The 14,554-nt window shown below is 38.2% G+C and overlaps 1 protein-coding gene across 7 annotated transcripts in view; it reads left to right on the forward strand.

Annotated features, from left to right (window-relative positions):
• Positions 1–14,554, forward strand: part of PWWP2A (PWWP domain containing 2A) — a 44,766-nt gene that overhangs the window by 20,324 nt on the left and 9,888 nt on the right. For 3 of the 7 annotated variants that reach the window (XM_062188737.1, XM_062188735.1, XM_062188738.1), the window contains exon 2: positions 4,432–5,396. In XM_062188737.1, coding sequence (XP_062044721.1) covers positions 4,432–5,396 — 965 coding nt within the window. Of the gene's footprint in view, positions 1–4,431; positions 7,555–12,859; positions 13,016–14,554 lie in introns of those variants that run through there. The other 4 variants (XM_062188733.1, XM_062188732.1, XM_062188731.1 and 1 more) reach the window with 3 other exon arrangements.

Raw genomic sequence — 14,554 nt, forward strand, 5'->3', positions numbered from 1 at the left:
AGCATGTGATGTGATTGTCTTTTAGACTGGAAAATACTGTGCTGAGTGTGTGTAAGTGTATATGCATATCACATTTTGTTTATCCTTTCATTTGCTGATGGATACTTGGGTTGCTTCCACCTTGTGGCTCTTGTGAATATTGCTGCTGTTGAATATGGTACTGCATATATCTCTGAGATAATGCTTTCAGCTAGCTCTTTTGGATATATATCCAGAAGTGGGATTGCTGGGTTGCATGATGATTCATTTTTAATGGAATAGATGTACATAATTTGTAAACTTTTCTGTGACATTGCTATTCCTTTGTCATGAGGTTAAGCTTTGACATAATACTAATCTCAAAAAGTAATGAATTCAAGCCAGAATAAGCTTGCTTCACAGTTTCCCCTCTTTTATGATTTAATTTGTTGCTTATTGTAAGGGGAGGTATTTTCTAAAAATATGTGCTTAACATAAAATAAATCTGGCTGTTAATATTGAATTGCATATTTTTTTTATGAAAATAGAATTCTGGGGAAGGGGTTTCCTTTTATCTATTGGTTGTTTGCTGGGAGGGAGGTTTGGTCCAACCAGTACGGAGATGTAGCTCAATTCACCCTTCTGGATTTTTCTTTTTGAACGTTGTATTTCTCAGAATCTCTGCTTGAAATTTGCCATATCTCTGGTTTTTTATTCCTTTTATTTTTATTGTATACTATTTCAAAAAGAATTTTGGGGCCAGTGTTGGGGCACAATGGGTTAAAAGCCCTAGCTTGAAGTGAAGTGAAGTGAAACCCTGGCTGCTCCACTTCTGATCCAGCTCTCTGCTGATTGCCTGGGAAAGCAGTGGAAGACGGGCAAGTCCTTGGGCCCCTGCACCTGCATGGGAGACCCAGAAGAAGCTCCTGGCTCCTGGCTTCGGATCAGCTCAGTTCTGGCTGTTGCGGTCATTTGGGGAGTGAACCAGCGGATGGAAGACCTTTTGCTCTCTGTAATTCTGTCTTTCAAATAAATAAAATAAATCTTAAAAAAAATTCCTCCTACAGTTTCAGCTTGGCATTACTTATTGCAGGAAGTAAATAGATTTAGTAGTGCCCTGTTAAACTGTTGTAAACTGGAATGAGATGATTATAATCCTAAATCAAAGATGAATTTTTTGAGGTTTCTGTGAAGTTAATGCTGATGAGCAGAATATCAGCTTTTTTTTTTTTAAAAAAAAACCACTTAGCATAATTATTAATATATTTTAATTTGTTCCTATTCTTCCTATTTTTAAAGTTTATTGCATTTACTTGAGTGACAGATCTTGCATCCACTGGTTCATGCCCCAAATGACTGTAACAGCTGAGGAAGTTGTTTTTATAACTAGTGTCTCCATCTTTAGTCAGATAACACTCATCTATATATTTTGTGTTGTCCATGTAGTTGTGATAATGTCATTACTGAGATGGAGTGGACATGACCCTCCTCTTCCTCTCTTTGAGTTATCTTTCTGGTCTCTAGAGGACCTTTTAGTAGTAGTAGCTCGCTTTCCCATTTACCACCCACAGTACCAGTTTTGGCTTCCTTTATATTTTTCTTTCTTCTGTTGGTAGCTTATAACTCGGATTTGTCATTACCCAATGAAGTGCTTCTCAGTGTTACTAAAAACATTTTGTGGTTCAGTATTTTATATGTTTATGAGGGAAACGAAAAAATCTGGATGTGAACCTCTAATAAATTGTCTGAAGAATCAGTTTACTTAAAATGAATTTTAGGCCTGAAAAAATGGGTAAACTTTATTGAGCTGTTAATTCTGACTTGAATCCTTCAAGGTAGGAAGTGATATTCAGTATAGATTTAAGGGTACAAACATTTGATAGGAGATAGCTATGAAAGGTTATTCAAACATGAAGATAATGATGGTTTAGTTATTTCTGATAAGGGCATTTTCTTTGTTTAGTTATGGAAATGTTAAAGGTCAATGGGGTGAAATGGTCTATGAATTCGAAAAATGTGTTAATACAAATAGTGGTCTCCCTTCCGGTAAGTCAGCAGTATGTTGCGTATAGTAAAACACAAAAATTGCCTCTTTTGTCATCTTCAAAATGTGACTATATAAAAAAGGTTACATGATCATAGTGATTTGCATTTAGGAAGTAAACAGTTGACATGTGATGCTACAATATAAAGTAACTTTCCGGGAAGTCTGATGCAGTGAGGAGGGAGTCTTTTTCCTTTTTGGTCTATCCCAGACCCAAGCTAGTCCTGTGTTAGGTGAAAAGGCTATTCTCTTCCATCTTTGATAAATATTTGCTGTAATGTTAATTTATGGCCAAGGTAACAGACTAGGAAGAAAAGTATTTAGGCATTAGAATCAGGTATGTGTTGTTTGTTCGTAGGGTCTTTCTCATTTCATGTGTTTAGGTATGTCTGCAAGTGTCAGAACCTGATCTCAAAGTTTCTTCCTAACAAAGGTATTCTCAACCTTGTTTTAGAGCATTAACTTGTTCTCTAGGGAAAAAAAGACAAAAAAATAAAAAGGAAAGAAAATATTTGGGCCTAGTTTCAGGGGTTCTACCTTGATTACCTGATTCTTGGGTTCTAAGCACTTTTACTTTACGATTAATGCTACAATTATATTCTGTTAAATACTTTTTTAAAAAAGATTTATTTATTTATTTGAAAGTCAGAGTTACACAGAGAGACGTGAAGCAGAGAGAGAGAGAAAAGTCTTTAATCCGATGGTTCACTCCCCAATTGGCCGCAATGGCTGGAGCTGCGCCAGTCTGAAGCCAGGAGCTTCTTCTGGGTCTCCCATGCGGGTGCAGGGCCCCAAGGACTTGGGCCATCTTACTGCTTTCCCAGGCCATAGCAGAGAGCTGGATTGGAAGTGGAGCAGCCGGGACTTGAACCGAACCGGCGCCCATATGGGATGCTGGTGCTTCAGGCCAGGGCGTTAACCTGCTGCACCACAGCGCTGGCCCCCTGTTAAATACTTTTGAACAGTCAACAAGTATCATAAAGTTATGTATTGGGTGAAACTTTTGCTTAAGTGTTTATATTCATGCATATTTACTTACAAATTTTTAATTCCATTTTGCATTTTGAAGTTGCCTTTAATACATACATGTATACAGACACAAACGTTTTTATTGGGTTATAATGGGAAAAAATTTTGAAGGTTTATTCATTTGAAAGGCAGAGTTACAACAAGACAAGGGAGAGACAGATCTTCCATTTGCTTCCTTATTCCACACATGGCCACATTGGCTAGGACATTCCTGGCAGAAGCCAGGAGCCTGGAAATCAAGTCTCCCACATGGATTGCAGGGGCCCAAGCATTTGGGCCATCTGCTGCTGCTTTCCCAGGCACATTAGAAGAGAGCTGGATAGGAAGTGGAGCAGGTGGGACTTCAACTGATATTTCTCATGGGATGCCGTCATTGCAGGCTGTGGTTCAACCTGTTGTGCCACAGCAGTGACCCCAGGAAAATATTAGTTTTTTTAAAAAAATATTTATTAATGTGGAATATGACTCTAAAAGCTTGAAACCCTGTCTTCTTTGGAGGTAATTTGAGTTTCTTGATTTCTGGTGTGTTTGGCTTCTTTTGCAGGCAGACTGGGGAGCCTTGAGTTAAGGATGTAAGAGTAAAGGAGCAACTTCTTTGAAATCTTTAGCTGTTAATAAGTAAAGATGGGATTTTACTGATGGGGTATTTTTGGGTAATTAGCTGCATCCGAGTTTTTTTATTATTACTTTAAAAAAAACTCAGAGTTGGAGAGAGAGATTATCCTTCCACTGGTTCACGCTACACTTGGCTACAATAGCCAGGGCTGGGCCAGGCCAAAACCAGGATCCAGGAGCAGCTTTTGGGTCTCCCGTATGAGTGTCAGGGGCCCAAGCACTTCTGTCATCTTTCACTGCTTTTCCCAGGCCATTAGCAGGGAAATGGATCAGAAGTGGAGCAGCCGGGATACGAACCAATGCCCGTGTGGGATGCCAGCATCATAGTACAATGTTGGCCCCTGAATTTGAGTTTTAGGTTTTGAAAGCTATTTTAACTAGACAAAGATATCTGTGTATGTTACAAATTTATGCTTGCATTTTCTGAAAGTGTTATATGCTTCAGTGTTATATCACATGATATTTACTATTAAACTATCTGATAACACATCCTTTCTGGTTGAAAACTGGAATGGTCTATTTTAGGTAAAATTAGCTTTTCTGGTATTGCCTTTGATAAACACTTGGAGTGTTTCTGTTTTTACCTGCAATGAAGAACCAAAATAAGTAGAGGTCTTTGAGATTTTTGGAAAGTTAGCCAGTAGATGCTTGTGTTGATGCTTTACTTTTTAATATGAAGTAGTTTCAGGAAAGATCATATAAAAAAAACAGGAAGTGTTCTTTATGTTTAAGAAATTGAATTACAGATAACTAACTTGATGACTTGTGTTTTATTTTTTTCAAAGGTTTGGGCCTCATGGGATCCCTGTGACAGTATTTCCCAAAAGGGAATATAAGGATAAACCGGAAGCCATGCAGCTGCAAAGTAACACATTCCAAGAAGGGATAGAGGTCAAGCGCGAAGTGAATGGTGCTGCTCTTGAGGAACCTTCTCCTGTCCCACCGCCTGAGCTGAACTTGGCTGAAAGCTTGTGGACTTCCAAACCACCACCTCTCTTCCACGAAGGAGCACCTTATCCTCCCCCTTTGTTTATCAGGGACACATATAACCAATCAATACCTCAGCCACCTCCTCGGAAAATTAAGCGACCCAAACGAAAAATGTACAGGGAAGAACCCACATCAATAATGAATGCTATTAAACTACGCCCCAGGCAAGTCCTATGTGATAAATGTAAAAACAGTGTCGTTGCTGAAAAAAAGGAAATCAGAAAAGGTAGTAGTGTAAGTGACTCTACTAAATATGAAGACAAAAAGCGGAGAAATGAAAGTGTAACTACTGTGAACAAAAAACTGAAAACTGACCATAAAGTGGATGGGAAAAACCAAAATGAAAGCCAGAAAAGAAATGCCGTGGTTAAAGTTTCCAATATTGCTCACAGCAGAGGCAGAGTAGTTAAAGTTTCTGCTCAGGCAAATACATCAAAAGCTCAGTTAAATACTAAAAAAGTGCTCCAGAGTAAGAATATGGATCATGCGAAAGCTCGGGAAGTGTTGAAAATTGCCAAAGAAAAGGCACAAAAGAAGCAAAGTGAAACCTCTACTTCCAAAAATGCGCATTCAAAAGTCCATTTCACACGTCGCTATCAGAATCCTAGCTCAGGTTCCCTTCCTCCCCGGGTTCGTTTAAAACCACAGAGGTACAGGAATGAAGAAAATGACTCTTCTCTGAAGACGGGACTTGAGAAAATAAGGAGTGGCAAGATGGCGCCCAAACCCCAGTCCCGCTGCACCTCTACCCGCTCAGCAGGTGAGGCCCCTTCAGAAACGCAGAGTCCCTCAGAAGGCCCTGAAGAGGCCAGCAGTGAGGTTCAGGACACAAATGAAGTGCATGTGCCTGGTGAGCAGGATGAACCACAGACATTGGGCAAAAAGGGCAGCAAAAGCAATCTCTCTGTTTACATGACCCTAAATCAAAAGAAATCTGACTCTTCCAGTGCTTCAGTGTGTAGCATTGATAGCACAGATGATTTGAAATCTTCCAACTCAGAGTGTAGCTCTTCTGAAAGCTTTGATTTTCCTCCAGGCAGTATGCATGCACCTTCCACCTCCACTTCCTCCTCTTCAAAGGAAGAGAAAAAGCTCAGTAATTCTTTGAAAATGAAAATCTTTTCCAAAAACGTCTCTAAATGCATCACACCAGATGGCAGGACCATATGTGTAGGGGACATTGTTTGGGCTAAGATATATGGCTTTCCTTGGTGGCCAGCTCGTATTCTTACTATAACAGTGAGTCGGAAAGATAATGGCCTATTAATCCGACAGGAGGCCCGTATTTCATGGTTTGGGTCTCCAACAACATCTTTCCTTGCTCTTTCGCAACTCTCTCCCTTTTTAGAAAACTTCCAGTCACGGTTTAATAAGAAGAGAAAGGGCCTATATCGTAAGGCCATCACAGAGGCAGCCAAGGCAGCCAAGCAGCTGACCCCTGAAGTGCGGGCTCTTTTGACACAGTTTGAAACGTGAACATGGACAGTAAGGTAGGCAAGGACCATTGGAAGGCACCACAGATATTCTAGTCTAGTCAGGAATAATTTCTATGAGGTAGCTTGGCCAAATTGGAGAGAGAAATTGCACTCAGTTGGCTGACTTTTTTATACTTAACTTATAGCCATTTTTAGACTGAGAAGCTTAAGCTGAACATGCAATCAAATTTTGTCTTAAGGAAGTGAGATTTTAGCAGTATTTTTCAGTTCTGAACTCTAAAACCATCCCAAGGCATAGGAGCCATAGCCTCAAGTGAAATTGAATTTTTGCAGGGACTGTTAATTGCCATTTGTACCTAAATCTGTATGTGTGTGTATATGCAGACACACACGCACACCTATATAAAATATGGCCTGTCACTATGTGACATGGGTTGCATATTTGGGATTGTAGTAAGGGCTAGTGAGCTGGGAGAGTAGTGTGGATATTTAATGACTACTTGTTTTTAAATTAATGAACAGCCTTTTTATGTGCATATTGGTGTAAAAGTTTGATACCTGGGTGTTTCACAAACAAATGCTCACTATTCAGTTAGACTGGGGAAACAGGCTACTATTTGGGATCAACACTGTCAAAAAATGGATAGGTTTGAATCTTTATCTTTTGTCCTGTGGGAATTTGACAAAACTTTCAAGCTTTTAGTTTGGGAGTTTAGATACATTTGATTTCTGGATATGTAAATGGTTGATAGCTAAATTTGGTCAGATTTCTCCTGACTGGCTGTTCCTAAATTCTTAGGATACGTCCTAGTGAATTACACTTTGTGAATTAATTGTCATTATGTGTAATTGTTGCATTTTGGATGTACCTAGTTTGATAATTTTTTAAAAAAATATTTCCGTTTAAGGTATCTGTTTGCAGGTCAGAAAATGAGAAAATGTAATTGTGAATGCTCTGAAATGTAAAAAAAAAAAAAAGCTGTAAATAAAATCGACTAAATCCAAATTATTTGTGTGTGTTTCTCAAAAAGCTTTGAAAAATTTCAAGATGGAAGAAAATTATTCTTTGTAGTAGTGTGGAGAGGAAATGAAAAATCAAGCTTACATTTTTTCTATTTACCCTATCAGAATATATTATGAGCATAGGTAAAATTGAAATAATAATAGATGAATCAATATATTCTTAAAATGAGGTTTTGTAGCATGGAGGTCTGGTATGCTTCTAGATTTGATGTCCTTCTCCTGCCAATTTCTCATAAATGTGTGGGTTTTTCATATTTTTCATCTTAATATTTCATCACTTTTCTGTTTTATCTTTTGCCTCAGGTATCATTGCTTTTGGGGCTAGCTAACTAGCCTACTATTTTTCTTTATAATCCATCTGTCCCAAAGATTTGATTTCTTACTTAACATTTTTAGCTTTGTCTTGTTAGTAAAAATGTACCTGATTCTCTGTGGAGGCAAGTTTTAGATTTTTTTAAAAAGTTGCTTTCAAACTTTTTGTGTCTAACTTTTAAATTTGATATAATTTCAGTTTGACACTTTTGGAAACTGAAAGTAGCTTTTTGTAAATTCCAAATAATCCAATTTGAAATATCTTGGTTACAGTGGAATTCCTAATGAAAAGATTAATGGAGATTGGAAATCAATAGTCTATCAGCTTCCCTAAGGTTATGGACTTGGTTCATTAATTACCAATTTCTACAAAGGAAGATTTTTTTCTGGGGAAACTCAGTCAATGCTTTTTGATGATAGTAAACACACAATTTTTTAAAAAAAGAATGTTTCACTTGAACATATTCTTTCCTGCAAACAGAAACAAATATACTATTAAAAATTTTTGTTAAACAGGTTAAAGGAAGTTGTGATTGAGGGGTTGCAAGGTAGTATCCACAAATATTTTGAGTATTTGATTTAGATTAGTGAACTTGTTTACTCAGGTATTTTTGAAAGTTTGCAGTCTAAAGTTGAGGAAGATTTAGACAAAAGTTGCTAAAATGTAATTCTAAGGCTTTATGTAATGATATGGCTGTTTTAACATGGTTCTGAAAGTAGATGTTGCTGATGTTGACAGGTGCTTTGGCAAATGTGCTCTTGTGGCATAAACCATACTTGGTTTGTTTTAGAAACCTTGGAGAAAAAGAATGAAGTCAAGATTGTTGAGTACAAGAATAACGTGCAGTTTTATAGTTCATACCTTTGTGGCAATGGCTGAAGTATAATCACAAATTTGTTTTATCCTAAAGTAGTCTCTTTTGTAAACTTGTAGCCTGGAATATTTTATTGGAAGTTTCTAAAGGGAACAAGTTTTTTTTTTTTTTTTTTTGTATTTATTTATTTAAAAGGCAAAGAGAAAATCTTCCATCTGCTGATTCAACTTCCCGAATAGCCACAATGGCTGGGTGCTGGGCCAGTCCAAAAAGCCAGGAGCCAGGAACAACTTCCAGGTCTCCTGCAATGGTTACAGGGGTTTCCCAGGCATTTTAGTAGGGACTCAAAACGTGCCCACATGGGATGCCAGTGTTGGAGTCCCTAGAAACAAGTTTTAAACAGTTTGTGTAGCTGTATATTAAAGTTTTATACAAATAGAAATAGAAATAGGGAGGTGGATAAATTTGTCCAGTATATTGTGTAGATGCAGGTAAGAGTTGAGATGGGTAGTTGTAGGCATTTTGACATATTTCAAATGAGTGGAGATAACCCAAGTGGGTATTTTTCCCCTTGCAGAGAAAAAGCTGGGCTTATACCAAATCTCCAGTGGTCTAAGTGACAAAAGCCAAGTATTAACAGGGGAAACCAAGTGAGGACACAGGGGCTGTGAAAGCTAAAAATTTTTTATTTCTAGAAATTTAAAGCATTACAAAGTGTTTTTTTTTTTTTTTTTTTTAAGTTTTCTGGAATTTGCAGACTAGGAAGCTAGCTCTTCATTTGGAAGGGACATGTTTTTAATCTGTGATGAGCAGACATGGGGCCAAAATCAAAACATGTCAGTGAAATAAACCAGGATTTGTTAGTCTGAAGCCCATTCACATGATAGTAATTGTAAATGAATACTGGAATAGGCACGGATTTGTATATGAAGATAGATTACAGACAAAGAACATGGAACTGATAATTAAATCAACTAGAGGAATTATTTTTTTTGAGAGTTATAGACCGAGAGAAAGAAAGGTCTTCCTTCTGTTGGTTCACCCCCCAAATGGCCGCTATGGTGCTTCTTCCAGGTCTCCCATGCGGGTGCAGGGGCCCAAGCACTTGGGCCATGCTCCACTGCCCTCCCCGGGCCACAGCAGAGAGCTGGACTGGAAGAGGAGCAACCGGGACTAGAACCCGCACCCATATGGGATGCCTGCGCTGCAGGCGGAGGATTAACCAAGTGAGCCACAGTGCTGGCCCCAAATATTTGTTGTCTTTTAATGGGGTTGTTTCTAAATTAAAAATACATTGAGTTGCACATCCATTTCAGTTTTTTTTTTTTTTTTTTTAAAGATTTATCTGAATGAGACAGTTTTTCTATCTGCTGGTTCATTCCCCAGCTGGCCGAGTGGCCACTGTTGGGCCATGCTGAAGCCAGCAGCCAGGAGCTTCATCTGGATCTCCCATGTTGGTGGCAAGGGCTCAAACATTTGGGCCATCCTCCACTGCTTTTCCTAGGCCATTGGCCAGGAAGTTGGATCAGAAGTGGATCAGGTGGGATTCATACCGGCCCCTGTATAGGATAGTAAAGCCCACAGCACTGGCTTTACCAGCTATGCAACAATGCTGGCTCCTGGTTGTACTTTTCTAAAAACTGGTTCCATTGAAGGACATGTCTATTTTAAGATTTATTTATTTGAAAGGCAGAGTGTGAGAGGGAGGAGTGAGTGCAGGAGTGCAAGGACTTGGGATATCTTCTGCTGCTTCCCAGGTGCATTAGCAGGGATCTGGATCGGAACTGTGCTGCTCATATGGGATGCCAGTGTCCTAGGTTTTGTCTTAACTTGCTGTGCCACAGCAAGCGCCCTGGGAACACACACTTAAAGATTATCAGTTTTCCTTTATATAGAGGAACTGAATTGGGAATTGGAAATATCTTAAGAAATCAATAATGTGGACATAAAATTTAGTTTTCTCTTCAGTTGGTTTACTTTTATTAGTATGTAGAGAAGAGGTGGACAGATGCTGATCATGTTTTCATTGAAGGATTTGTGCTTGTTGATGGCTTCCAACAGGGAGTTTTCCAGAGAATGAAGACGTAATGTGTAAGTTGGGGCAATTTTGGGTTTTACTTTATACTAATATTCTAGTTATTAAAATGGTGAGTAATGGAAATGCCAGATGCAGAAGCGGCTGAGGCTGGTGAGTTGCCAGGAGAAAGTCAAACAGGTATGCTGTATTAATGTTTCCTGGCTTTGACTTAGTTGGTAGACTCTTCATGCTCTGTATTTACAGTTTGCACTTAACTGTGTTACCTTTACTTAGTAAAGATAGAGTAGAATGAAGAAATGAAAGCATTATCAATTAATACACTCTATTATGCTATTTTGAATAAAGGAATAGGGAGTTTAAAAAGCATGGTTTCTAGATGTCTATTTTAGTTTTCCAGGTTACCTCTGTCTTTACCAGGGATACTTGACACCAAAGATGAGAAGATAAACAATTGTTTAATCTTCACTCAGTTAACAGATTTACCATAGATTCAAACAGGATTTAGAATATTCCTTTCTTTGTGGCATTAAGTGGAAGTACTTTTTTCCTGGTCATAGTAATAGAGTGCTGTAATTTTGGGCTGTATTTTAAAAATCATCAAATAGACATAGAATTCATCAGTTTGTTTCATTCATTACATTTACCTTGTTTTGTAGTCATCACCACTGTCCATCCACAATCTGTTTTTTGATAGAAATCTTGAATTTGGGATAGAACTGTTCTGGAGGTTTTCAGAAATTAAGTCACTCAGTCTTTCTTAGTACTGTGATTGGAATATGCTATGCTTTTGTCTGCCTTTCAGGTTCTTTTGTTGCTGCTGTTCTATTTTTAATTAATTATTTGGAAGGCAGAGTTACAGAGAGAAGGAGAAGCAGAGATCTTCCATCTGCTGGTTCTTTCCTCAAATGGCCACAATGAACAGGACTGGTCCAGACCAAAGCCAGGAGCTTCTTCTGGGTCTCCTACATGAGTGCAGGGGCCCAGGAGCCTAGTTTCTCATGTGCATTAGCAGGGAGCTGGATCTGAAGTGGAGCAGCCAGGACTTGAACTGGTGCCCATATGGCTGCTGGCCCTGTAGGTGTTGGCTTTGACCGGCTGTACCACAGCACTGGCCCTCAGATTCCTTTCTGATCAGCCTGCAGTCAGTCCTGCACAAGGAAATACTGTCTCCCATGATACCCATGGTACCCCCATTTTTAAGAACTGTAATTGCCCCTTAGTAAAACTTGAACTGGTGTGACTTAGTTTGCCTGTTAAGTTTTTTTCGAGTAATTTTAGTTAAAGCTATTCCCTTCCAGTGACAAAATCAGTTTTTTGGGGATGATTTTACAAGTATAGAAATAAAACCATTTAAATTATTTTAGCAGTGGAATTAAGTTACTTTGCAAAACTCAAGTTGTTTACATACCATTGCGTATTTTCATAAGATATATACTAATTTTTTGACTCCCTTTTCATGTCAGTACAATTAATGGAAAACAAATGTTTTGACATAATGTGTATAACCCTAATAAGATTCTATCGTAATTCTCTACACCACACTTTGGTAGGAGTTAATTTTTATATCATGCCTTGAGTCAAATGTTAATGTCTTTAATTACTTACGAAAGAATTGCTGAACTTTTTCTTACAGATTCTGGCACAAATGAAAGATTGAGAGGAAGTGTAAAGGAAATACTTTATTCAAAAGTTATGGTTTATCAAAATGTTGAATTTCTGCATCAGTCTTCATTTTTCAATCAAATAACTTAGATGGCTGTAGTACATTGTCTAACTTAATGAACCTTTTGTTGAACACAATTTTTGTAAAGCAGCTTTATAAAGCTTTGATATTAAGAAAGATCAATCTTAAAAACTTAAACAAGAATTAAGTATTTTTTTTCAAATTTCTGATATTTTTGAAATGTCTCATTTAAAAAGTTGAAGAGAATCATTTAAGTATGGAGTGTTCCTTGTGCTATGAGATTGTGACAGTTACCTCCTTTTATTGCCTTAGAAATCTCAGTCTTAATCAGAAAGCATGAATAAAATTCCATCCTATAATTTCTATCCTGGTTGTCAGTATTTAGAAGGAAAACCAAATACTTCATAGCTTAAAGTGTTAGGCGATTGCTATCACACTTTTTTTCCTTTTCTCTGAAACGAAAAAAGAGTTTGGACTTATGTGTATCAAGTATTAGGAAAGGCTTTTTATGGAGGTTATTTCAGGTAATTTTCTAACGCTTAGCATTTCTTGCTTAGTTCTTACACAAAGAATCATTTAAAAACTATTGAAAAACCCTAGAAGTATAATTTTTCCCCATATAAATTATAATAGAATTTTTTGCTTGTTCGAGGTTTTTTTTTGGGGGGGTATTTAAGAGCAAGATTTATTGAAGTCAGAGACCTCCAACCAGAGTGGCCTGGAGGGAGGCTACAAGAGAGGCAAAATGCTCAGTGTTTTTCAAGAAAGGTGAGTGTCATCCGCTTGAGTGTAAAAGATAGAGTTGGGTAGATAACTTGTCAGTGATGCAAGTGAGTTGGAGCATTAACATTTTTGTAGTAGTAGTGCTCCACAGCAAGCTTTTATTGAGCAAAGAATCATTTTCTCACTTTTTAGGCACCTGGTTGAAAGTACAACCTCTTGAGCCAGATTTCCTAGATTCAAAGCTTGACTTGGATCTGCCACTTAAAAGACAAGCAGTGTGATCTTAGGCAGGTTACTTCAATGCCTTCATCTGTGAAATGGGGAGAATAACAACACCTCCTTAATAAGGTAATTGTGAAATATTTAAAGCAGTAAAGATCTATATAAATAGTTGCTGTTGTTACCACTATTTTGTGTGTGTGTTAGTGAGATTTCATTCTGGTAACTTAATATTACTTTTCTGTAACATAGTATAGATGAAAATGTTATAGCAGTGTTATTATATAAACATTTCAATCATCATAGTAGCAATAACCACAAATATCTAGAAGTTGGGTATATTCACAGGCATCTTGTAGAGGGTAATTGGACTGGAGATCTTGGGGATTATGATAAAGGGAGATGTTCAACTCTTTTCCTGTTCATTTATGTGAAACACAAATTCCAGGAATTTAGTACTCCTGTTTCCACTGCCCCTTATGCCAAGCATAGTTTATGGCGTGAATAGAAGTGGGTGTACTTGTAAGTGAATGAGGAAGAGTAATTCTGATTGGACACTTAAGTACTAACAAGATAACCCTGCACACACCCCAGATTGTTTTTAAGTGATGTGAGATGGATCTGAGCTGGTTGGGCTCAAGTTGTAGAAGTCATATCCTAGGAGACTTTTCGGAAGGTGATAGAGCTAGAAACCTAAACGTGGCAGCTTTAAAAAGTTAATTAGTGAATTTGCAAAGATGTCCTACACTGAGCACCTGCTGTCTTACTGTTTCAATGTTTTTTTGTCACTTGGTGAAAATGTGGACATCACTTGTACATCTTTAAAACTGCTACTGGTGTGGTTGAATAGAAGATTGTTTCCCCATTTGAGGAGGGAAATGCCTTACATTGCAAGGCCTTGTTCTGTGTGTGGCATGACTGTTTACTAGTGAACAGTCATTTTAACCCATGGTTCATTTCTGAGATGCTGATTACAATTCTGTCACTTTTCCTACAGATTTTAGTAGGGAGTCTGGCTGAGAGTGGCACATGTTAGTGTGAGGCTTGGCATGCTGGGAAGAACTGTGCAGTTTGTTTAACATAAAAATAAGTGATTAGGAAACCAGCACTAAGGCTAGAAAAGCAGGATATTTATTGTAAAACAAGTACTAGTTAATACATTTCCTGCTTTTACATTGTACATTAAGGATAGGTGCATGAGTATAGAGTAATTTTTTACTTTTAACTACTGTGTTTGCAGTAAGCTTGATGTCCTCTGCTTTATTTTTTCATGCTCTTGGTCTAAAACCAAGATGACTCTGTTGTGTTATGCCCTTTAGGTCTCTGCCGCTTCCCAGGAATAGTTGCCCTTGTTGCACCTAAGCCTGTTTCCAGTGCAGCTGTCACCTTTCCATGGGGGTATCCCTGCATTTGCTACGTCAGAGCCATTTGGTTCTTCCAGATGGATAGAGATCCTGTATGAGTGGCTACATTTCTCAAGAAACTTCAGTGAGACCCTGAACACACTAAGGGGAAGTTTGTCTCTACAGAGAGAGGTAGAGCCAGAGAGAGTGGTCCTCCCATCCGCTGGTTCACTCCCCAGATGGCTGCAACAGCCAGAGCTGCGCCAATCAGGAGCCAGGAGCCTCCTGCGGGTCTTCCACATGGATGTAGGGGCCCAAGGACTTG

Source organism: Lepus europaeus, chromosome 4 (assembly GCF_033115175.1).
Source record: "Lepus europaeus isolate LE1 chromosome 4, mLepTim1.pri, whole genome shotgun sequence".
Classification (NCBI taxonomy): Eukaryota; Metazoa; Chordata; class Mammalia; order Lagomorpha; family Leporidae; genus Lepus; species Lepus europaeus.